The sequence below is a fragment of the Symphodus melops genome (genome assembly GCF_947650265.1).
Source record: "Symphodus melops genome assembly, chromosome: 6".
NCBI classification, from domain to species: domain Eukaryota; kingdom Metazoa; phylum Chordata; class Actinopteri; order Labriformes; family Labridae; genus Symphodus; species Symphodus melops.
In genome coordinates, this window is record NC_136696.1 from 19,318,249 (window position 1) to 19,343,393 (window position 25,145).

The following is a 25,145-nucleotide window of genomic DNA, read 5'->3' on the forward strand; positions in this document are numbered from 1 at the left end:
TATATTAGAACCTCTGCTGTCAAGGTCAAGGCCTACAGCCTCTGTACATGGAGCATGTGCTATAACCACGAAGCCACCAGCACCCCATGCAAAGTATGTTTCAATATAAATTGTATTTTAAAAAAATAACTATGTTAAAACAAAGTTTTCAGCTGTTGATCAATGAAAGATGGTATGCTGATTGAAGTTTTTCTTTAATACAACATGAGTCAAGTGTTTTTGAAGCTGTTTAATACACCTCAGAGGTTCCAAGGTGTAAGACATGCACAGGACTGCATTACATTGTTATGTGTTGCCTTTATTTAGTCTCTCCTCAGTGCGTCACCTGTGATCGTAGGACAAAATCATGTGAACAGGCTATTCTTTATTTTGTTCAGGGATTTTTTCAGCTTAGGTTTAGCCATATAAGAAACAGAAATAGGGACTGTATTTTAAAATAAAGCTATATTTTGTAAAACTAGACAATTAGTGCTGGAAAAAGTGCTCAGCACCTTAAGGTAGTTTTACATATAGGCCCATGACCATCTTGTGTTGGTTAATGCAAAAAATTCCATGATAAAATATTTGTAATATCAAGAGAGAGTTATCTGGAAATCACTTTAACGCTCAGAGATACAGATACAACTTATCTGGGGTTGCCTAGTGGTTTTGCTGTGTGCCCAATGCAGCGGCTGTAGTCCTCATTGCAGCAGCCATGGGTTTGAATAAAACTTTACTGCATGTCATCCCCCCCCCTCTCTCCTCCCAACAGTTTTTGTCTCTCTTCAGCTGTCCAATTAAAAAAAAGCAAACATCGACCTAAACATTAAAAAAAAGATCCAGTTAACTGATATGCTCTAATGTGAATGAGTGGTAGAGCCAACAAAGCAGTATTGGCTTTTATTTATGGCCAAGATATAACAGAGTTAAATCTTAAAAAGTATAATGTACATAGTCATAGTTGGTTACATCCCGTTACTGAAGAAAGCAGTGTTGTAACATTGGGTGACATGTGACATAGCTTGCTGAATTCTAGGTAAATGACTCACGAGACAGAAAGTTTATCCCTGTCACATTTCACCTCATTATTAACGTCAGTGTGACTACTCTGACTGTAATCACAGGCTGTTACGCACAGCTGAATAACAGCTGTTTAATCTGGTTAGATCACACTTTCAATGAGATTATTTGGTTAATGGTTTTAGAAACATTAAATTAGCCCACCATAAGCTGTCATTAAAACATGCATTACACTCAAAGCAGTGACAAAGGTTTTCTCTAGATCTTTGCATGAGTATAAAATACATATTCGAATACCAGTTAAGGACCCGCATTGATGACTTTACCTTGGTTAATGTATCAGTAATCTGTATATGTATTTAAATATTAAGAATCAAACTTTATGACTTACTTTTACTTTTATGATCAATTACAGTACGATCAATTTAATATTTAAAGTATAGCACTTTCTGTCTGATCATTATGACTGACTAATTTTCCATTAGAATGCATATGTAAGTGCTATATTAATTATTCTTCTCTGAAAAATACATCCAAGTTATTTTTAAGAAGCTGGAAAAAACGTTAGGAAGAATAAGAAGAGAGTTGAATGGAAACAGAAATATTGAAGGGTGTCATTTTAGAATTGGTTTCTAACACAAATGAAATATGTTTATCTTTATTTGCTTACAATAATTGATCCAGATGTTCAGATCTATATTATTCTTTTACATGTTACTGCTTTAATGTATTGTGTAGCTTAATTTAGGACACTGACACATAAACTAAAGTGTGCCTTCATAACTGATGGAAATCAGACTATTAAAAAGAGGATTTTGATTTTTTGATTCCCTCATAAAACAAAAAAAAAACATAAACAGGGCAGGTTAAAAGAAGTGCAGACTAGACTTGAGTGCTTTGGTGGGAGAAATATCTGAAAATCAGGAAAAAAGAGAAGAAGAAGCACCACCTGTGGGTCAGGTAGTTTATAGTTAAGGCTCACGAGACTCCTCCTCCTGCTGCTGAGCTCGCGCTGACTCCTCTCTAGTTCTCTCAGATAGTTTCAGCTGCGCAAACAATTAGGCTACAGTACCGTCCTTCGCGTCTCTTCTTCTCTTTCCACAATGAGTACCCTCGCCTCTGAAACCGTATTTTTGTCCGCTTTACAGCCAAACACCGCGGTTACCACCTACGGGTTCCCGTCCAGTTTGGGGACCGGGGGCTCGTTGACGGACGAACAGTCCAGAGCACGGCGCGTGCAGCAACAGGTCCAGATGAGACTGGCCGAGAAGTCCACACTTCCGCGTCAGAATGGATCAACCTCCAACTACGCCATGTCAGGTAAACACAAACAAAGTCTTACTCTGATAGTGTTAGCTATAACACTGTCTTAATGAAATACGTGTTATGAGCGCTAAGAGTTTAAATTCAAACCACCTTGCGTCCAGTCCTCTCTGATGTCCTTATCTGACCGCTTAGTCCTCTAACCTTGTTTTATTTGTCTCAAGTTCAAACAGTTTTTTTTAATGGACTGCAGTGAGGAACTGTGCGAAAAATCATCAAATATATTCCTGTTTATACATTTCTGTCTGAAAAATCAAACAGACCCAAGTCAGGTGTTTCCTTTAAAATTACACCCAACATGTATGTTATAAGTATAAACCCCTCTGATATACAATATTGACATTTTTAGATGAGCCTACCTTCATAGTCAGACTTTTTAACCTAAATCTTTTTTTAAATTGTCCTGGATTACGTAAAACAATCAAATAATTTTCCCTTTTGAATATAAAATACCCTTTTTTCTTTCTGTCAACAAACTTAAGTCGGTTACTTTTACTTTTTTTTCTCATTTCACTTGAAGCTAAGAGTGACTCAGATCAGTTAACAACTTTCACTATCTTACAAAAGTATGCATTTTTTTTTTTTTTACATCTGGGTGTGTGTGTGTGTGTGTGTGTGTTGGATGTTTGTGTGCGTTATCGTCCCTGATGCATTCCTCTGGATTCAGTTCTTGTCAGCTCATCTGGGAGCGTGTCTGTTCAGATTCGTAGCAGATGAACCTGAGCTGAAGCCTTGTCTAAAAAAGAGAGTGATCCTACATCTGTGTACCTGCACATGAGAAAGGGTTAATGTATAACAGGCCCAAACAAGAGCTGCTTTCATAAACTTCCCTGATATCAGACAGGCATGAAAGCCTCCCCTCTGTCTGTGGGGTTGGGTTTCAGGTCTTACTCAGCTTTAGGAGGCGAGAGAGTTCAGGAGAAACCTGTGAGATGACGGTGTCGTGAGAACCAGCTGTTGTATTGTCTGGTGAAAGACATCATGTTGTCAGAAGGTGTATGTCTGAGTCAAAATCAAGGTTTGATTGTTATAAGCAATTAAAGTTAGCAGGAAAGTTTGGACTTAGAGTAGTTGCTTGTCATGTACATGTCAGGAGCTGAATTAGAGTTTTAAAAAAAAGCTTCACATGGACTCTGCTGACTAAAACCTGTGCACCTGGTTACTGTTTTGCTTGATGCGTGAGGACATTCCTTCACGTCCCATAATTCATTGTGTCCCCCCCCCCACCAAACTACAGTGTGTGGACTGAGCAGCTTGATGTCAGGCCCGCCTGTGTTTGTTTGACCTCAACATGCGGGCTTGTGCGGTAGCAGAAGAAGAATCGTTTCTCACTCTTCTAGTTTAAGCATTTCCCTTAGGCGCAGACAATGCCTGCCTCAACAGAAAACACACTGCTCTTGCAAATGACTGACTGGAATGTAGAGGGACATAAAACACCTTTTGCTAAATGGGTCACTGTCTTTTCAATTCAATTCAGTTCAATTCAAAAAACGTTATTTGTCCCCGGGGGGCAATTCAAGGGCACACAGAGCAGCAGATAACGACAGTGCAACTATACTAAACAATTAACCAATCAACACAGAATAAAGTGTTAAAGAAGAATAAGTGTCAAGGGTGTTAGTACAGGTTAGAATACAATCACAGAGTTAGATACGCCCTCATTTTGGTTGTAAATGACCTCTTTCACTTCAAACATGGCCGCACTGCGTATGAATATTTGGCTGAGCAGTATGTTCTGTTATCTCTGTGTGTACTTTGCCCTGGGCTAAGGAATCATATCGTCGTATAACGTTGCCACGTTGTGTTCGTCGCCTTTTGAAACCTGCACAAGAAGGACACAATAACTCCTGACAGAATAACAGTTATCATCCGTTTCAGTGGTTTGTGGCTTCAGAGAAGCTCGTTATGGACGCACGAGTGTTTACAGAAAAGCACAGAGAAGATCTGCCAAAAAAAAGCATCCTCTGTCTCTGTCTCTGTATCTAAAGGACGACTGAAAAAGAAATAGAAAAGATTTATCGGTGTTCACAGGTGGACAAGTCTGAGCAGAAAGTGAGAGCGGGGAATAAGAGATGAGTATGTGGGAAGTCTTGGCTTCAACATTGAAGTTCAATTGACGGAGAGAAAAGTTCCACCTTATTGCTGACGGAGTATATAAGGTGTGTTCTCTGTGTTGTAAAGGTGTGTAGGGCGTCGTCAGGGTTGGGTTGGGGACGGGCCAAGAGACGCGTCCGGGGCACTCTACCAACTGGTTTTGTGTGTGTGAAATATGTGGGAGGTACAGCCCTCCCTCTCCTCCAATAGGGTCGGACCAAGAGATGCGTCAGGGGCACTTTTTTACCAGAAATCCCCCCCCCCCCCCCGCCATGCTCACACACACACACACACTTCTATCAAGACTCAACATGCAGATCTGGACTTGAACAGCACAGTGTTTTACATAAACAATGTTTCATCAAAGTCATTTCTTTGATTGAGTTTACGTTGACATTTGGTTTGCATCCTGACAATGTGAGTTTGGACTCCGTCCTGAAATAGGATCAGTGCGTCCTGGATTCGATACTGATCACTGGCTCGTGTGTCCTGTCACAACGTTTCCAGGATACTTTGAAGATGTTCACCGTCGGCTACTGACCTGTTTAATCGTGCTTTGTTGCTCAAGGAATGGGTGCAGCTGCTCGGTCTAAACTTCGATCCAAACCATCATAATTAAAAACTCATTAAAGGTTTCATTTTAATCATCCATGGAGAATGATGTGACGTTGCCTTTTAACCCTTCAAATGACATATTTGACACTTTTTGTCGGAAAACAGTTTTAGTAAGTCGATGTTCATGAAGTGTCATCATCAGAACAATATTTAAATCTCTTTCCTTCATTATGTAACATAATACCCATGAAGCTGTTATGTCCCATTGACCTCCTTTGTAATTGTGTAAAGAGCTGTGAGCACATTAGAATGCGAACATGCTAAACAAAGATGGTGACCATTCTTTTCATACCTGCAAAACATGAAGAAACAAGCATAGCCAAACAGGCGTGTAGTTAGTTAGCAGATGTTAACATGCTAACTCACCAAAACCAGAGAACAAATCCGAGAAGTTAGCCTCCAGGCACATCAGGCGGTGGTATGTGGTAAGTGGCCCGATGTTTTAGACCTGTGTGGGACCAAAGTCCAAACTTGACTGCTTTATGTATCCTGATCTTCTCTGACACCTTTCTCATTTGTGCTGCACGAAACAAACTTTTAGCAAATGTTTGGACTTGTGAAATGGTGATGAGTTTAGGCAGTGACGTTACTTGGTTAGGTTTGAGGGGAAAAAAAACGTTGTTTGTGCAGAGATTTGAGTTTTGGTGTCACAAGTGAAAGGGAGCCTTCTTTACAAAGCCCGAAGCTAAACACTTCCTGCCGCCACCAAGATGTGCTAGCATTGGGCTAAAGCTTACCAGACTATTAACATAGCTTTAATATGGCTTGATTAAGTTTGTATCAGTGTTCACTGCTGGAACTGAACAAATGCTCTCTGAAAGTCTGCTTTTGTCGTCTTTCAGATTTTAAAATGTTTCCCAATCAAGAAATAGTGGAAAATGATGGATCTAAAACACATCCAGTCGATAGTGTAGTTAGCAGGCTGGGTTAACCTTTGGTTGATTTTTAAGCTAATTTCACCTGAGCCTCCAATCTCGATGAATTATTATTATTATTATTTTTTTTTGATGGCTGGCATCATAGTTAGCTCTCTCCAGTTCGGTCGCTCTCAAACATTCACACACTCTCTGTTGAGATGGTTGAGTGCATGTCTTTGTGTGTCAGACATGCTGCTGCTCTCAAAATGAAAGGTAACCAGACACTCTGGTCCGGCTGCTTTTCATTGAATATTTAGTCCCCAGTGTGACCTGACACCTGCTATTCAAACAGTACAGTATGTCTTTCATGGAGGTCATTGTGTGAAATGACATTAAATCCAGCTTCACTCACTGTGTCATTTCTTACAGAATCCCACTAAGACTTAAATATAAAAAAACAAAACAGTTATAATTCAGCCTTTGTCCTTTCCTGCACCACATCCCTCCTTTGATGAATGTATATTTTAATATAGGAACACGGGTCAACAGGATTAAATGATTATTGTCTCCATGCCTAGTGTTTATTTATTTATGTGATTAGTTGACAAGAGAAATACCATTTAAAGTGTTCCTGTTCAAAACGTTTGAGTCCTTTTCTTGGCCACGTTCATCAGGACAGTCACTTCTGTTCTACTTCCCCATTCATTTGTCATTGCTGAAAGATGACATCACAACTCGCTACCAAAAGTGAAACTGTGGCATTTTGCCGTTTTCTTGACCTCTCGGCTGTTTTCGTAAACACTCAGGAAAACAGTCAGTCAAGTTGAAGGACATCAGGCACTCCTTACTTTCACAAGTAGGAAAAATGATATGAAACAATTTAAGAGCGCGTGGGTCAAAAAGAAAGGCTCCAATATTATTTAGTAGATACTTGAGCGACACATTTCAACACATCAAGACAAGGCAAGTTAAAAATGGGTACAGTTGTCTGTGTGTTGTTCTTTTGCCTGAACGTGTTTGAAAGTATTTCCAAGGTCACTTCACCGCACTGAAATAAAGCTTCAATTTTAAATGTCACTTTTTCATGATGTTTTCAGTCCTAACTTCCATACAGTTCAGGACATTTTTAAAAATTAAGTAAATGAAGTTGTGACAAAAAGCTCCAATAGACTGAAAGATGCTTCTAACTTATCTAAGATTTCAGAGTAAGAATAATTTTCATCCATTCTGTACTCAGTATGTTCTCCTTGAAAACTTCTTTTGGGGTTTTTTAACATGTAAGTCAGCATTAAAGTACTTTTTGTTTACTGGATTTAAAAAGTAAGTCTGTTACCTGATGCACGTGTTCCTGTTGGAAAAGGGCAACACCACTTTTTGTGTTTGTGTCATTTATTGATTATTTGATAAAAGAAAATGAAACGATGAAAAGTTCTTTCACTTAAACTCCATTTTTTTAAATGAAAGTCTGGTGTTAACTTATTGTTGTGTCTCTTCTTCCTTCCAGACTGCGGTGCTATGTCAACAACAAAATATCAAACCTACAACCCCAACTTCTCCTCGAAATCCAACTTCATGATCTCCGGCTCCAGAACAATGGTGAGCACTGCAGCGTGATCTCACTCTCTCAGCAAGTATAAGCACATCCTGTGGAAAAAATCAGATGTTCATGTAATGTCTCACTCAAATAGATGTTCAAAAATAACACCTAAACACAATCACCGACCCTCTGCTGGTGTCAGGATAGGTCAGCCCTGGACACAGAACTTGTGGTATTTCACAGTAGGCTGCGATGAGATCAGCTCAGGGTTTTCAAGTCCTCTCTCTAGATTCCTTTATTTCACTGATTCAACAAGGTAACGCTAGCTTTGTGCAGATGTTTTAGCTCTGAGCTAATAAGAGAGCCTCAGAATGTTGTATTAAGAATAGTCATGAAGCCTTCCTTTCCTTAATGAACCATATCTTTTAAAGATATCTGGATATGGATCTGGAGGTTTTGACTTTTATTCTTTAGTCACTCAGTCGTTAGTCGTGACTCACAACAGACTCACCTACACGCACATTTCACTACAGCAAAATGTACGAGACGTTACAGATTCAAGATCTGATTGTAGCTAAAGCTTCTTCCCACATCCGCAGGGTCCACGTGTATCTCAGAGGACGGGATACAGCGCCCAGTCTGCAGCCCCAGACCTTGCCCAGTTTACCCGGATGAGTGTGGGTGGTGGAGGCAATGCGTTTAGTGGTGGAGGTGGGGGTAGTGGTTATTACCAAGAGGACATTCGCATGGGCTGCTACCCGGGCGGAGTCAGGCCACAGAGCCGTATGGATCCAGAGACCCTTTCTCTGCATGCAATGAGGACACACACGGCCCAGGTGAATCCCTGGATGATAGACAGCAGTGATGCTGGCAGCCTGGTGTCCGATCGAGATGCCACTTTCAACCGCCAGTACGCTCAGAGCACCCAAAACGGCTACAGCAGCCAGATGAGGCAAGGAGGAGGCGCCATGACCATGCAGGCTCCCATGCGGCGATCTCTTAGCGGCACTCTCTCCCGTGGCGGGGGGATGACAGGAGGAGAGGTTGAGATGGTTCAACAACACTCCTTCAAAGGCCCTGCCCACCGCACCATCAGCAGGATTACAAACCGAAACCGCTCAAGCATGATGTCCGGGACCATGGGGTCCGGGACCATGCAGACCTCAAGCGGGAGCTATATTGGTGGAGGGGGGGACAGAGTGGACAGAGGGTTCATTGCATCTGGAGTGCCCATGGGTTCCCAGGGCAACCTGATGCAGCGCAGCATGTCCATCAGAAGCATGCAGAGTGTGGGCAGGGGCATGGATATCTACGGAGGGCAGCTGGAGATGGGGAACAGCATGGGCAACCTCAGCGGGTAAGTTACATATGAGCTCAAACTCATTATCATCAATAACGAGCACTGTATATCAGTGAGCTAATCTTTTTGGTACTTGTATTTTTTCTCTTGGGTCTATCTCAGGCATACTATCATGCCTGTGTAAATACCTATTACCCCAACAAATGTGTGTAATGCGAATGTGAAATGCCAGTATGTAATGCTCAGGAGGTTCTAGTCAGGGAGTGCGTGTTGGGGAGAAGACATTTCCTCAGAGCTGTGGATTGGGAGGTGGCTTCATAGTGGCAGGACTGGTTTCGGGTGTGGCAGCTCATTTTCAGGCCTCACATTTCACACATCCCACAGCGTGTGGTTAGCCGAGAAGATTTGCAGACCACGATGTGATTTGGAAGAAAATCAACATGCTGGCTTTTGCAGACAAGAAAACAAATCATCTTTGTATAATTACTGTGGCCACTCTGTTCCTATTCATTCAAGCATCCGAAAGATATATTTATTGCTACCACACATAACAGTAGGGCCGTTACGTAATGAAGTGTCTAAGATTCTTTGGTTAAATTGTGTTTGCTTATTCATCAGGATCACCTCTTTGGACATGCACACTGCTGTGCAGAACCTGAGCGAGCCGGATCCTGAGCTGCAGGTCCTGGGTGCCGCCTACATTCAACACGAGTGTTACAATGACAGCGAGGCCAAAAACGAGGTAATTCTACTGAGGAAATTAGAATTCCTCTGGCTCTGTCTCTGCCGGGGCTTATTGAGGAAATTAATCATGAAAATATTTAGTAAGCAAGCGAAGGAATCTGTCTAATGGCATAAAGCGACTACATGTTTTTTTCTTTTCTCTTCTGCTCTCTACTTGTTCCACATGCCCACTTTGCCGTAGCTGTTATCATAGCTGGACTCTGCCCTGGATAAGTGTTGAATGGCAGACATGCAGTGGAGATTAAAACTCTTATCTCATGGTGGCTCAGTCGCCTGATTTGTCTCTGTGCTCAGTGCTTGTTGAGTTTATTTTCAGCTCTGAGTAAACAGAGTCTTGTGAGCAGATTTGGATGAATGTTTAATGAGTTGACTGGAAAGCGATGCTGATTATTGGAAATTAAAAGGAATAGAAATGAAAAATAATACATTTTGGGTAATAAACCTTCTTTAGTTCACTTTCTTCCTGAGATTTAGATGAGAAGATTGATGCCATGTTTTTGTGGTTAATGTGACTTTACAACCAGCAGTAAATTCTGTCCAATCCAAGATTAGTTTAGCATGAAGGATAACAGCCTAACAAGCTAACCTGGCTCTGTCCAAAGAAACATTATCTCAGTAACTTACAAATAATCACCCTGCAGACAGGATCTTGTTAGTTCTCTTCTAACGCTCTTCAAATGGGAAATCAATTGAACATCTATTATTGAATTATACCTCTGAAGTGGCGATGTCATGGTAAACTCTATTATTGGTAGAAAACACTGAAGCAAAAGATACTGAAGCTATTTCTCTACAAACAATACTTAAAGTTGGAATAAATTGAAAGATGATATAATCACATACGTATTCTACACAGCAAAGTTTTTACCCATGACGAATGTTCATAATGTAAGGGTTTTTTTCACATTAAAATACCATGAAGGATTTTTTCATTTGGGACATTTGAATGATCAAAATATGAAATTAAAGATGAAGACGTCCTAAGCAGGTGTTCTTTTCTCTAGGTGCGTCGCCTGAAGGGAATCGGTGAGCTGGTGAAGCTATTCAACTCTGACACCCAGGAAGTGCAGAGGTTTGCCACCGGCGCCACACGCAACCTCATCTTTGAAAATATGGACAACAAGGTCGCCCTGATCGAAGAGGGCGGCATCCCACAGCTGGTGGAGGCGCTGAAAGAGAATGACGATGAGCTGCGCAAAAACATCACAGGTAGGAAGACTCCGATCGCGGCCATTAAAACGACAACAAGACGAAACAAGCAGATCTCAGACGGCTGCTTTTGGGCCTCAAGTGAAACAATGAATGCAAATGAAACAAGACTTGGATGCAACACAATTATTACAGTGGTGTCCTTGAAATTCTTTCACTACTAAGTTGCCTTAAAAATTGATAATTTCCACACAAAACAAACAGGACATTTACAAACTGTAACTAAAAAGGTCCCTAAAAATCCAGATTACTTCAGGAGTTTGGATGTTTCCGTCACAGTGAAATACTTCAGTTTTGTTTCCTGTGAACTCATCTTTGACTCCCTCACACACTCTCATCATCGCATTTCCCATCTTCAGCAGCACGTCAGTCATCACTTCTAATAAATTCACATGATTCAAAATTCATATAATGGCGGTTGCAGTTCCAACTCCCGTGTGGAGATTAACACGTGAGGGTGCGTACAGAGTAGGAGGAGGGCCTGCAGTCTTTTCCATAGAGTGTGTGAAGGAGGGCGTGAAACAAGTCAGAGGGTGTTGTCTGGGCCTGTGCTCTGACAGTATACATGTGCCGCTCCCTTTTATGAGTGAAGACCTTGTCACTCTTTTCTTTGAGCCGTTACACCTATTATTACTCGTATCTTTGAAATAGCTGAATACTCATGTCAGCGGCCGATAACAGAAAGAGTGTACATGTGCAGCTTCTTCTTTGGGACTTGTCAAAATGTTACACACGAGTTTTACCCCTCATCCTTGTGTTTAAACATTTAATACTAATTTAAGTTTCTCTCATATGCTTTAAACAGATTTCACTTGTCCACGTATTTTAAACGTTTTTAAACTCCAGCATAACAATTGTACCGTATCCCTGTGGTAACAAATACACATATGTTGGATTTAGCTCAGGGTTGGAAGAGAACATAGAAAGCACCTGTGTGAGGGTGATAACAGGCTTTTTTTGTTACCTTTGGACAGAGCTGGACTATCTGTGCCCTTTTTACGGTCGTTTTGCAAAACTGATAGTCGAGGCAAAAAAAGAAAAGAAAAATCTGATTTCCAAGGATATTACAACTTTTTCTTTTAACTACGGTTCCTGAAAGTAATAACAAATAGAAACTAAAGCCAGGTTTTCATGTCCAAAAGTCAGAGAAACCCAAATTAAGCCACAGTGATATGTTGGATAAAAAACATGTATGACGTGTAGCTGACACTCTCCTGGTGTGTGTGTGTGCGCGCGCAGGTATCCTCTGGAACCTTTCATCCAAAGACAACCTGAAGGAGAAACTGGCTCGTGAGACACTTTCTGAGCTCACTGACAAGATTTTAATCCCGCAGTCAGGCGTTGGAGACAAGGACTTCATCCAGCAGTCCTCGTCTGAGGCCGAAATCTTCTACAACACCACAGGGTGCCTCAGGTGCACATCATTTATCATTTTAGACTCTCCCTGTACTTTAAACACTCTTCTTTTGATAGAATGAATGACTTTCCTCTTGACCTGTGTCAGCTTCTTCTCTCGTTTGCTTGTTGGGAACTTGCTTACTCACTTCCTGACAGCTGGAAGTTACCAAGCTTTTACCACCCCCATCACTTTTTCACTATTATATTTGTCTCTCCAGCTCCGATGTGCATTGGTTCTGCTTCCACTAATCACACATACACTATTCTCATAATTTATAAAAACAAGGGAAACAGGTACAAGGCTCCATTATTTTCCCAGAAAGATTTCCTTTTGTGGCCTATTTCTGCTGCACAGTGCTCAGAGTGGAAACACCCGCACTCCCACACTTCTCTTTATTTGCACCATCTGGTCAAAGTAATGACACGCTTGCTTCCTTATGACTGACTTTAAAACAAAATCCCTCTCTGACCTCTCGCTCCCTCTGTGTGTGCTCAGGAATCTGAGCTCTGTGAGTGAGAAGACCCGTCAGCAGATGAGAGAAACACACGGCCTGGTGGACTCCTTGGTGAGCTACATTAAGCTCTCCCTCGATGACAACAAGGGAGAAGACAAGGTGAGACAGTGAGCTGTGGAGCTGAATCAAAGCCACTGTTACGGCTCAAGTCCGGTGTGTTTATCCGTGTGTGTCTATCTTGTCCTAGGGTGTTGAAAATGCAGCATGTATCTTGCGGAACCTCTCCTACCAGCTCTACAGTGAGATGCCTCCATCTGCCATGATGCGCCTGGAAGGGCCAACCAGAGATCAGGCTTCAGGGAAGGGTGAAGCCATTGGTTGCTTTACGCCTCAGAGCAGGAAGGCCAAAAATGTATGAACTTGTGAGATTTACTTTGGAGCTTTGATGTTCTCACATCAGATAGCATGCCTCACTGCCGCCTTCTTGTGTCCTCTTCCCTCTAACAGAAAAAGAACCAGAGTCTGTCCACTTTCACAGAGGTGGCCAAAGTGCCAAAGGGCGTGGAGTGGCTGTGGCACCCGCAGATCGTGGGGCTGTACACCCGCATTCTTCGTGACTGTGAGATTAACTCCACCACCCGCGAGGCAGCTGCTGGAGCGCTGCAGAACATTACCGCTGGAGACAAGAGGGTAAGAGTCCAAAATCAATTATTTTGTAAAAAAAAAAACAAACAAACTAGAATGCAACATTTTCAGTCTTTCACGTATTCTGTGTCTCTCTCTTTGTCCTGCAGTGGGCGTCGGTCCTGAGCCAGGTGGCTCTGGAGCAGGAACGTGTGCAACCTGTTCTGTTGGACCGCCTGCGAACTGAGCGTGATCTGGAGCTGCGATCTCTCACAGGCTTTCTCAGAAACTTGTCTCGCCATACCAACAATAAGGAGGCAATGGGTTAGTCTCTGTTTTTTTTAATCCTAGCTAGTTTAAAATCACTGTGTGCCTCGAGATATCCTGTTAAATTTGCAGTCCTGTTGTCATTGTTTGAATAAGAACATTAATTGAGTTTTCTTCTTTTTCACAAACGCCTATAACAAACATTGGTCTGCACAACCACCATGGATGAAACAAACAGATATGAATACAACACAACAGTACAACCCATAGTTCCCTATTTTGACTTTAAATATTTAACACAGGAACGTAGGTATCTTAGTTAACGTGGCATGAATCCTCTTTTTTACTTCAGTGATGTCAATTAAAGATCTGAAAAAAATGATTTAGAATTTTTGTCGCAAGATTCACAATTTGAAATTCAGTCAAATTCAAATTCCACAATTCAGTCAGGTCAAAAACATGCAAAGTAACCCTTTGCATCAAATTAAGAATCTGATCTGAGGGAAAAATGTAATATTCACAAACTGTGATACAAAGGAAAACTAATCAATAGTGTGGCATTTCATTTTTCTCTTAAGTATTTTCTGTACTGTTCTGTTGTTTGTTTTATTTTGTGTTTTAAAAGCACTTTTTAACAGGTATGAAACAAAAGTTCATTACAAAGATAAATATTAGAGTTGACTGCTGGGAGAAGCAGATTTCATCAAACTGCACTGTCCATTCTGTGGAAAGTGGTTTTTTGTTAGTGCAAATTGAATAGCGTAAACAAAGATATGGGTTGGATGTGGTATTTCCTGTGTTTTGACCAAACACAAACCAGAATACACTGGAACTGTTGCGTCCCCACGTTGCCTAACCCTAACCCTGATTAAAAAAATTAAACAAAACATTACAGAAATACTGTATAAAAATAAAACTGTATTGACATTTTACAGGAAAAGATGTCCTCGTGCAGCACCAGATCTGTTTCTAACAGATATGATTGTCAAAGTGAGTTTTAAATATATTATGCTAACAACACTGTTTGCTTTGTCCAGCCACAACAGTAGTTAAGCACCTGGTGAGCAAGCTGCCTACAGATGGACACCAGAAGGAGCCCTCCAGCGAGGTGGTGGTCAACATCTGTGGAGTTCTCAATAACCTGGTGACCGGCAGCCAACTAGCTGCCAGAGACATCAACTTCTTTGATGGCATCTCTAAACTGGTCGCTATCAGAGACTCACATGACAGCAGGTGAGATGTGTGAAGTGGTATTCATTAAACATGTACTTTTTTCCCTTTTTTTTTACAATTACACTACTACTTTTACACCAAGTTCAATCAGACAATTTGTTCATTTTGAGTGAAGGTTTTTTTGTTTTGTTTTTTCAGTTCTGGGAAGATCAAAGCAGCCAAAGCAGCCGCCACAGTTCTCAGCAACATGTTCCAGTACAAGAAACTGCACAGCACATACAGACAGGTAAGAGACAGCAGGCATGTGAGGGGAACACATCAATATTCAAACATCTCATACATCAATACATCTCAGTTTGGCAGAATATTCTGTGATTGTTGGAAGTTTGAGCTGAGTAATCATTTAGTCTTAATAGTACTCAATAAGATGGCGTAATTGTTCTCATGCTTGTTCACTATATTGTACACGTTAGTAACAATTCATATTAAAAAATACCAGAGGGAAACGTAAAACAGAGTTTGTGCACATTTGTCTTTCTGACGGTGCACTTATTGTGTCACACAAAAATGTGAAAAACTTCTTTAACAAGTTTCACCTGGCCACAAGCAGAGACAAGAACAACAAGCATAAGCACACAAAAACCCAAGCTCAGTGGAAAAGCTTTCTCTTTTTGTGCCCCACCCTTATTCTGATCTGTGTGAGTGTGTGTGTGTGTGTGTGTGTGTGTGTGTGTGTGTGTGTGTGTGTGTGTGTGTGTGTGTGTGTGTGTGTGTGTGTGTGTGTGTGTGTGTGTGTGTGTGTGTGTGTGTGTGTGTGTGTGTGTGTGTGTGTGTGTGTGTGTGTGTGTGTGTGTGTGTGTGTGTGTGTGTGTGTGTGTGTGTGTGTGTGTGTGTGTGTGTGTGTGTGTGTGTGTGTGTGTGTGTGTGTGTGTGTGTGTGTGTGTGTGTGTGTGTGTGTGTGTGTGTGTGTGTGTGTGTGTGTGTGTGAAAGATTCCTCTCCCTCTGTGGGTCCCTCGTCATTTGGGAAGCATATGACGTCACTGTATCTGTGATTGTTGACACTAATTCTGCTCTTTCAACACACACACACACACACACACACACACACACACACACACACACACACACACACACACACACACACCCAGTCAGGTTGAGGTGCATCCAGGGTTTGGGCAGGACCAGGTACCTGCAAATCACAACTTGCCCCTCCCGAGGGTGTGGTGTTCACTTTATTTCTGAATGAACAAGTCCTGACAGAACAGAAAATGCATAAATGTGTGTTCTACAAACAGCTTGGATTTAATTCTGAAACAGTTGAACCAACTTCGAAGATGTTGGAACAAAATACAAAACGCATATGCATCACTCTAAAATTGCAGAGGGCTGTGAGCTCTCAGGTCACTCTAGGTCAAATACCAAAATATAGAGGCTTTGGTTTGACACGTACATGATGAATGGTATTTCTAATATTTATAGAAATACTTACACAATCCTTTGTCTGTGTTCTTAAAGTGTTCTAACACCAACTCGTTCCTTTGTTTTACAGAAAGGGTATACGAGACGGGATTTTGAAGACCAGACGATCTGAATCAGCAGAGATCTGCACCCATATCGAAGAAATCCTTTCAGATGTCTTGGATTAAATGAACTCTGATTGCTATTCAAAGATAAATTGGATTCACATTTGATCTGCTATACTTTGAAAACAATGCACAAGTGAAAGAAGATGGAAGAAGAAGAAGCGATGAAAGAACTTTCTACAGTTCAAGAAATGTGGATTAAGTTTGTGCGGACAATTAAGGGACTCATGTTGTGCACCTTAAGTATATTGTCTTTGAACATTTTCTGTTTTAGTGTGGAATCAGGGATTTCTTATCTGAGCAACGTTTCTCAATCAAACTGAAGCTGTTTGTGTATCTGCTGTTGATGAACACTTGTGCCTTTACCTTCTCACTGCTGCGCCTTTAACGTCACAAATGCAACATTGCAGAGCTGCACCTTTGTAAATAATGCTTCTACTTTTACACAGATGTTTTTTTTATTCTAGCATTGTACTTTGTATTTGATAAGATATATATTAGATGGACATGTTTGTAATGAGCTAAAATTATAACATAGTTATAAGTGAATGTAAGTCACAGGAGTTATAGAAATACCAAACCTGTTTATAAAAAAAGAGTTATAAATGTCAAGACAATTTCCGTGCCTCCAGAGTTGACTTTGTATTTGACTTCCAAACTTGCACATCTTTCTTGCATAGAAAGAAATGCTAATGATTGACATTTGCACTCTAGTGTCTTTGTCTGACATCAGTCTTGGATAATTCCATTATAGGTTTCTTTCTTTAACACACTTATCTGCTGTTGACATGTTTTGATAAATGGTGATATTTGTTCAGTGATTCAGGTCTTTTATATGTTCATAAATGACCAGTGATAAAAGGTGTGTCTCTCTTCAGATTGAGGCCTTGTTCAAATGTATTTGGATTGGCAAGTCTTTCAGTTTTATACTTTTGTGTAACTTGTACGTATTCAAACAAAAATAATTTGAACTGTAAATATGATTCAATAATTGTAAGCTTTTGTGGGGGTTTGAAAAGACTGTTAATAGGTGTTAAAAACTGGCAGATTTTGGATGTTTTTAAGCAAATAAAAAGATCTGATGTGGAAGTGAAATGTCATTGGGTGCTTTTCTCACAGGTGTGCTGAAACAGACCAACATGAATGTGGTGAAATGTCTGCCACACCCTGTTTACATATTTGCTCCTGCTAAGACAGGAACAATACAGACCTTCCCTGCTGCGCCCTTATTTCACAGCAGGTTATCGTTCCTCCAAAGGGACACAGCCCAGGCAAAGGTCCAGATATTTATCAGATCATTTAATTGCCTTATGTTATAAGAAGACACGGGTAAGCAGTGGACATTACATTCACAATAGTTCTGCTTTATTTTCCTGGTGTGCAAACAGATGGAAACATGTCTTACAAACTATCACATGGATATTCTTCTTCTTTACAACTCCTCTGAGTGCAGACAGCTTTAATAGTAAGTATAACTGCTTAAGACCATCGCAGAGGATTTCCTTCATCTGGTCTTATACTCAGCGCTGCCACCTGCTGGAGACTCATTGACAGATCTTTGCTCTAAGGTGACAAATGTTCTATATTTGCACTTTAAGCCCCCAATTTTATCCTTTTGTTATTTTTTAACAATTTTTCATAAAATATTATATACAACACTGAAAAAAAAATAAAAATAAAGACCAGCCTTTGGTAAGCTCAGAGGGAAACACTAATTTTAAAACGTTCGGTATAAAAACTAAAGTAACCATGTAGTCCTCGATACATTTGAAGTACAGTATATCTTAAGAGGACAATGATGAAGACATTCATCTTCAGAAAGCAGCAGAGGTAAGGGGAGTGTTGATTAAATATCATCCGCTGTGAAAAGGCAGTAAAAGTCTGAGCGTGCTCCATAGTTTCGTGATCCGAGGTCGGACACGTCGATGTCAGGAGGTTTGGGTTCAGCAGCGCTGAAAGTAGCAGGCGGAAGGACAGGAGCTCTACAGGCCACAGATTTATACACAGGGAGCCGGAGCCCTGCAACCAAAGAAACAAGTGACAAACAGATTCTGAATCAAAGAATATTTATTAATGGAGCTGCTGCCGAATTTCATTTAAATTCTAGTTTCAGTCATATTTGGTAAGATTCATACTAGCCTGAAGGTAATACTAATAACAAATAGTGGGCTCATTTTGTGGTGGGCTCACAACAAAATTGGGTTTTGGCATTTTCTGCATCATTCATTTGTGTACTTTATCTTTCTCTATCTACATTATTAACTAAAAGCTGCCAGCTGGTTAGCTTAGCTTTAATACTATTACCAGGAGGAAACAACAGAGGATGTACTTCCTGTGACAGCAGAGGAAATTCAACCCCAGAAGACAATGATAGTGTACTCGTACACCACATTGTTTAGTCCTTCCTCAAGTTTTGCTGCAATGTCACTGCCAAAACAACTGTTTATATATATATATATATATATATATATATATATATATATATATATATATATATATATATATAGTTTTAAGTCTCATGACACTCTTTCCTTTCTTTCTATTTTTTCTATGTTGGCAAGCCGGAAGCAAACAAAGGTTTTGAAACTAGTTTAATGAACACTATTATGATGAATTGTTCTTGTGGACTGATTTTGTTTGTAGAAAAGAAGCACTTAACTTTCCTATCTATCTTACCATCAGCAAGTAAGTAAACGCTGAGCTTAACATCAGAGCATGTGCCTCTTATTTCTGCATTGTATGTGTATACGTTAAAAATTCCAGACAAGCTGAAAAAAAAAGTGCACTGTCAGCATGTGGTGTGGTTTCCTTGTACTGAAGTTAAATGTACTTTGTGTACATCAGTTTGAGAGTTGAATATCAGCTAATAAGGCTATAACTTTTCAAATACAGCTTGTCATGTGTCAACACAAACAGAAAACATGAAATTGATGGCATTTGATGGCTTTGTTTGGATCAGAGTCAGTACAAGATGGTTGGTAAACAAGAGCCTACTTGCTTCAGTTTTTTGTAGAGACAATCACCTTGCACATTCAAGAGTAAGATCGTGCACATGTAATATATTTTTTCCTTCAATTTAATTGGAAAGTATAAATGTAACTTGTAGTTTTGCAAATGTGATTCATATATATCTTTATGCAAACAATGATTCATGTAAGCACGACTAAAATTCTGCTGTTCTTACCCAGATCTCCATCAGGGTCTGTGTCTGAGCGACAGTCCAGATAGTCAGGGTTCAGGGTCAGCATTGGGTCTCTGTCATCTTGCAGCACAGTCTGAGGGTCGCCTGCAGCCTCGTTGTGAAAGATGAGCCTGCGTGGCATCGCCAAGGCCAGCTCCTTCCAGAAGACTGAGGAGGGAGTCTGTGGACATGAAAACAAAGGGGGAACCAACACGACACATTACACCACAGTGAACTGAGCCACAGAAGCATTACTTACGACCTGATAATGCATACTGAAATCACTAACTTTAACTGATACGTTGAGATGATTTTTGGAAAAACATCTCCACACTATAAAACCTCAAAAAAGACTTGTTTGTCAGCTTTGAGTGGATAGGACAGCTGACAAGAGACAGGAGATGTTGGGAGGAGAGTGAGGAAAGATATACAGAGAAGGTCCGGGTCGGATTCAAACCCATGTCGACATGCTATGACGACATAGCCTCCCTACATGCTGCGTACAACATAATCACCAGGCTATCCAGTGCAAATGCAAAATTTTCGAAATCAAAAATAAAGTTTTTATAACTATAATGACTAACAATGGCTGTAGCAATAACATCCACCTGGTCCTTTTGGGTGTAATGGAGCTTTTCTGCTCGAGTTTTAACAGCTGTGGTTACTTCATATGTTGTTCGGAGCTCCTTTCACTGCTTTTTAGTAAGCAGGGTTCAGCTAGAGATATTTGATATCACACGATTTTATGAACCAATCAGGACTATCTCTCATATGAATTTAACTGTGATTATAGACACCTTCTAGTCAATCAAATCAGAGGAGACCACACCCACTAAGTCTTAGAAAGAGATCAGTTGGGTTTATGGTATTATATGCTTGCCAATAATGCTAGGATGTTCTTTTTTTATTCTGGACTTCAACAGTGATTGTTGCTTCTTAAACTGATTACACACTAACACCACTTTCACATTGTAAAAACAGAAACATAGCACAGTTTAAATGTTTTCTGACTGATGATTTCGTACAACTTTTCATGGAAAACTAGTTTTTTATCGACACAATAAGTGAGGTTAGCATGAATCTTACCACAGAGTTGTGCCTCCAGGTGAGGACAGTGAGGCAGTGCTGGTGCTCACTGAGCTGCTGCTTGACCTCAGGCCTCATGCGTTTAGACTGACCCTCCAATAGGATGACGATGGGCTGCGGACTCAACTCCAGCAAGTGCAGGAGGCCCTGTCTGAAAACACGCACAGCGACACTGTGTCATGACAGGAGATAGTGTAGTCTGTGCAGAATGCAGCTGCTACACTGACCTCAAGTGGTGAAAAGTCATGACAACGCAGTGATATTCCTAATTAAAAGAATGCTTTTCAGCAGTCTATAGGAATTCTGACCTGAAGTTGTTTATGCACCAGTCCTGCTCAAGGTAAGCATAAGAAAGCAACACAATCAGACGGCGTGAGCGACTTATGTTCATCAGCAGCTCTGCAGAAGGTTCTGGAAACACAAATTATTTTGCATAGTCTGAAATCTTCATCTTATATTGAAATAGGTAAGCCTGGGTTCCGTTTTGCAAATACAGCCCGTAAGAGCTGGTTACATGCAGATCACAAATATCAGCAGCAACATGTTACACACATAACTGTCACTTTTACTTTGTAGAAACATTAGCAAATCAATCAAAGCCATACTTTGGAGCCAGAATTACAGATAATGACAAAGACAGCAGAATAAGAAAATCCTTGACTGTCAGGATTATTCAACAAAAAACGTCTGTTTAAATGTATTCTTTCTTAAATGCCTCAAAAAACTAAAAGACACTAAGCTCACCTGATCCAGGTAGGATTTCGTTGTCATTGAGGTGCACCTTGTACCCATTTTTGTTCTCAAGGTGAGGTTTGAGAATGAAGCTGACAAACTTCCTGTCATAATCATTGTTCACATAGGAGAGATATGCGTCGTATAATTTGCCATCTGAAGACATGGAGACACAAACACATCAGCGGTGTTAAAGTGATGCTGCAGTTTCATACACAGAAATAGACAACAAATTACACTGCAGTGGAAGTCTCACCATTGAGTTCATAGTCGCCGTAGGAGTTTTTGTACCAGAGTTTGATGTTCAGGTGACATTTGACATATATGACTGCAGTCACAGCAAGGCAGAGGAGCAGAATGATGGCTGCAATAACAGCAGCTGTGTGGTTCGGGCTTTCTGATCATACACACGGGGGAAAAAAGAAAAGAAAAAAAAGTTAAGCACGACATAATGAACCAAAGCTTTAATTAAAACTGAAATTAGAAACCGGTCGCAACCACAGAATGTGGACCGAAGGTCAGTCAGGTGTGGAGCCAAAGAGTTTTTTTAAGTGTAGAGGATGTTAAATGCAGCCAATCAGCTCCATGTAAAGTTAACTACTTGGGTTAGCTATAGTCTGTCAGAATTTGGATGAATCCTTAGGAATTCATGTAACTTGATAGAAAATTCTTAAAACCAGTTCTCCCAACAAGGAGTAATAGTACATTACAAATACAATAGTGATATAAAGTATTGATTGTCTTAGTATCGATGTGTTGTAGCTCCTCTAGGACAAAAAAATCATAAGAACCTTAACAACGGAACTTCTCCAGAAATAGTCAGTAGAAACTAACATTACAGCAGCGACATATTTGCATAAGTCCTCAGAGAATTCAAATGAAGCTCCAGGGGACAGCTTTAAATTCTCATCCTTCTTGTTTTAAGAGAACAAGTATTTGCTGTTCATCATGACCAGTAAGGCAACTGTAGCAAGAACTCATTATATATCATATTCAAAACACATAATATACATTTACAAAAACACATGTTGCTATCATGTGGCATGTTTCAGATCACAGGGTCTCGTAAGTGACTGCTTTCAACTATTTACATCTAAACTGGTGACAGTCTACTGCTGACCTTGGGACTTGTAGAGTCAAGCTTCAAGCCAACACTTTAAAAAAATTGAAAAGGACTGTATCTAATTGTTATGCAATGTCTTAAAACAGTCAACCAGTACCAAACATAGCCATTAAAACTAGTACATTTTTCATCAGAGTTGTCTCTCATAGGTTTTTGTTGTTTTGTTTTGTTTTACAAATATACACCATACATATGTTTTTGGTAGCTGTCTCACTTGAATCCTCCAGGCTGAAGTCAGAGGAAATGTTCCTCACGGTGCAACTGTAGAGCCCAAAATCATCATACTCTCTGAGTGTGACCACCAGCAGACTGGTTACCATCAGCTTTCCCACAGCAGGATACCTGAAAATTAGGACAAAAAGTTCCGTCTTACTTGTACTGTCGCCTTTTTAGATTACTTAATAATGTGTTGATAGGCTGAAATCACCATGATGAGGTATTCTGAGTATAAAGTGTGTGATTGGCGAGAGGTTTTCCATCTTTAGTCCAGTGCAGCGCAGTTTCACATTGTTCCTCTTCAGGGTCCCAGAAGAGGAGAGCGCTGCAGTTCAGTTTGACACTGGATTCCACAGTCCCCCAGAGTCTGGTTGTGCCCCCATTAGGTTTGAACTCTGGGACTTTGGAGCAATAGGATTCTGTGGAAAGACATCTACCTTTTATCTGTGCTCACTGCCTGTGCTCTGCACAATAGAGTCCTTCATGGCTGCTGCTGCTGCTGGAGCAACGTTGAAACAAAATGCTTCCTTGCAGGTGCAGCACACTATCTCCTTTAACCCCCACATAAACTCAAATACATGTTTGTCATCACTAACATGTGGATTTAGTACTTACCTTTAATTATGAGATGCACTGTGAATGAGGCTGTGCTGTTGCCCTGTTGCATACAGGTGTAATTCCCCTGGTTTTCCACACTGAGGTTGGTAAACTGCAGGTAAGCCTTCCCCTCCTGGTTCAGGAGCTGCTGACAGTCCTTTTTCCAGTTCAGCTTGAGCTGGGACAAGTTCTGGGGCTGAGCAATGTGAGGGCACCTCAACTGATAGGAAGCCCCTTGTTGCCCGAGATAGACCACCTGCTCCTCAAACCTGCTCTCATCCACACAAGCCTGAGCTGCAAACAGATGAAGTGAGTTTACACAGTCTTCTTAAAGTAAGATCAAGAACAATCCAATATCATCCATCCAAAATAAAATCCTACTTCTTTGGGTCAAAGACACTATTGGAGCTGATACATGTTACTTATTTATTTTTATCATTGTGTGTATTTCAGCAACTGAACTAATGCTGTGGGCTAATGCTGTGGACAAAACAAAGGCTCCAGGTGTTTGAATGAAGCCATGTAGTTTTAAACGATGTCAGCCTGTCTCTGTTTTAACCTGATAGTGTATTGGATATAACCCTTATGTTTGTACCTTGTCATTTTGTATGATGACAGAAAGGAACATTGCATGGAGTGTGTTTAAGTTAAAACAGGGTTAGTTTGTTCTTTCTAGCTAAGTGTCTGCTCAGTAACTTTCTTAGGTTTGTTGAAATTGGTCACTACATTCTCCAATACCCTATTCCTTTATTTGAATTCTCTCTATGCAGGCAGATACATAACTGGCATACCGGAATTATGCATTCCTACTCAGGTGGCACAATGTGTAAAAACAAAACAAAACAAAAATCTATTTTTGTTGAATTGTGTTCAATTGAATTGATATTTGATTCACAACTGGTGAAATGATCATTCTGGCATCATGTTTTCACTGGTGTCTGTAAGAGCAAACATATTTCTTACATCTATAGCTGTAAGCCAAGGAATCTCTGCAGAAGCCTGCTTCAATTCTTCCTTTATCTATGTTATATTAACTTGCCACGGTTAGGGCATTATAGTTTCTAGTGATTTCAGCCAGGCAGACTTTAGACAGTTGTGTTCTGTTGATTTTCAATCTTAAACAACAGCCCTACTGAAAGCTTCCCATGTTTAACGTGTCCTCTATCAGGACAGTTTGAAGTAAAACTATTAAGGAGCGTCCTACTGGACCTGGACCTGTTCTGCAAGGTATTAAGCGCATGCGCTCATCGTCACTGAGACCAAAACCCACACATAACCCGCAAAACTACTCTCTCTGGTTCGTCTTGACTTCCCGTTGTTGTATTGTTCTCAAACACAGCAGGGGCACACATCCGGGTTCAAAGTCCGGGTCTAGTCCTCATGTTGCCAGGCAACAACATGTGACACAGATACTCTGACCCTGCTCACACCGACATACATGTTTATTAACCTGCTTTTACTAATAAATGTTGGTGGAAGACACAAATTGAAATGAATGCAAAGTTAATTGGAAGCACATTTAATAAATGAACAGATAGCCTTCCATAAAAAAAATATTAGTTCTTATTTCTGGCTAAATTCAGAACAATGAGGTATAGTTGGAGCATCCTTACCAGCTACGTGGAAAGTCACGCTCCATCTGACAGTGCTCAGCAATATGAACGCGGTTAAAATCACAGCCATGAGCCGCAGTCTTCCTCTTCCTTCTCCCTTAGTGATCAGCAATCCGAGTAAAGACTTTCTTTTTCTTTGACAAAACTACATAACGAACCATAAGCTTACTTTTAAGTTTGTTACGGTGAAGTTATATTGAGCCAAGCCGCATAGGCGACTAAGCAGACGTCAGCCCACTGTTTTATCAACTGCACCTGGAGATACCTGAAACTCTGATGGCTATTGGCTGCCAGGGGTCACGTGAGGTTTTCACCTGCGTTTCAGTCATGAAACCAGTAAAGAGACTTAAAATGCACCTGTGAAACCAGGCAAGAGGCGGAGAGAAACGCATATAAAATACACTCCTCCAAGTTTGCA

At 40.6% G+C, this 25,145-nt stretch overlaps 2 protein-coding genes across 2 annotated transcripts; one reads left to right on the plus strand and one right to left on the minus strand.

Annotated features, from left to right (window-relative positions):
• Positions 1–2,000: 2,000 nt before the first annotated feature.
• Positions 2,001–17,268, plus strand: LOC306824950 (plakophilin-3-like). The gene is made up of 13 exons (XM_079345378.1): positions 2,001–2,319; positions 7,393–7,484; positions 8,025–8,782; positions 9,344–9,467; positions 10,474–10,678; positions 11,918–12,092; positions 12,573–12,690; positions 12,779–12,943; positions 13,039–13,221; positions 13,326–13,479; positions 14,460–14,655; positions 14,794–14,881; positions 16,146–17,268. The coding sequence occupies exons 1-13, from the start codon at positions 2,103–2,105 to the stop codon at positions 16,185–16,187; spliced, it is 2,517 nt and encodes an 838-aa protein (XP_079201504.1). The 5' UTR covers positions 2,001–2,102; the 3' UTR covers positions 16,188–17,268.
• Positions 17,269–17,522: 254 nt separating this feature from the next.
• On the minus strand, positions 17,523–25,031 carry sigirr (single immunoglobulin and toll-interleukin 1 receptor (TIR) domain). Its single transcript, XM_079346560.1, has 10 exons — positions 24,728–25,031; positions 23,133–23,408; positions 22,729–22,936; positions 22,516–22,643; positions 21,435–21,575; positions 21,191–21,334; positions 20,755–20,857; positions 20,447–20,597; positions 19,364–19,541; positions 17,523–18,198 (listed from the first exon to the last, which is right to left on the minus strand). The coding sequence occupies exons 1-10, from the start codon at positions 24,795–24,797 to the stop codon at positions 18,026–18,028; spliced, it is 1,572 nt and encodes a 523-aa protein (XP_079202686.1). The 5' UTR covers positions 24,798–25,031; the 3' UTR covers positions 17,523–18,025.
• Between the last annotated feature and the right edge of the window lie 114 nt (positions 25,032–25,145).

Coding starts and splice junctions, on each gene's coding strand:
- LOC306824950 (XM_079345378.1), top strand. CDS start 2,103: ATGAGTACCCTCGCCTCTGAAACCGTATTTTTGTCCGCTTTACAGCCA. Junction 14,656..14,793: donor AGAGACTCACATGACAGCAG/GTGAGATGTGTG, acceptor TTGTTTTTTCAG/TTCTGGGAAGATCAAAGCAG. Junction 14,882..16,145: donor TGCACAGCACATACAGACAG/GTAAGAGACAGC, acceptor TTTGTTTTACAG/AAAGGGTATACGAGACGGGA.
- sigirr (XM_079346560.1), bottom strand. CDS start 24,797: ATGGCTGTGATTTTAACCGCGTTCATATTGCTGAGCACTGTCAGATGG. Junction 22,644..22,728: donor ACTCAGAATACCTCATCATG/GTGATTTCAGCC, acceptor CCTAATTTTCAG/GTATCCTGCTGTGGGAAAGC. Junction 18,199..19,363: donor AGACCCTGATGGAGATCTGG/GTAAGAACAGCA, acceptor CTTTGGTTGCAG/GGCTCCGGCTCCCTGTGTAT.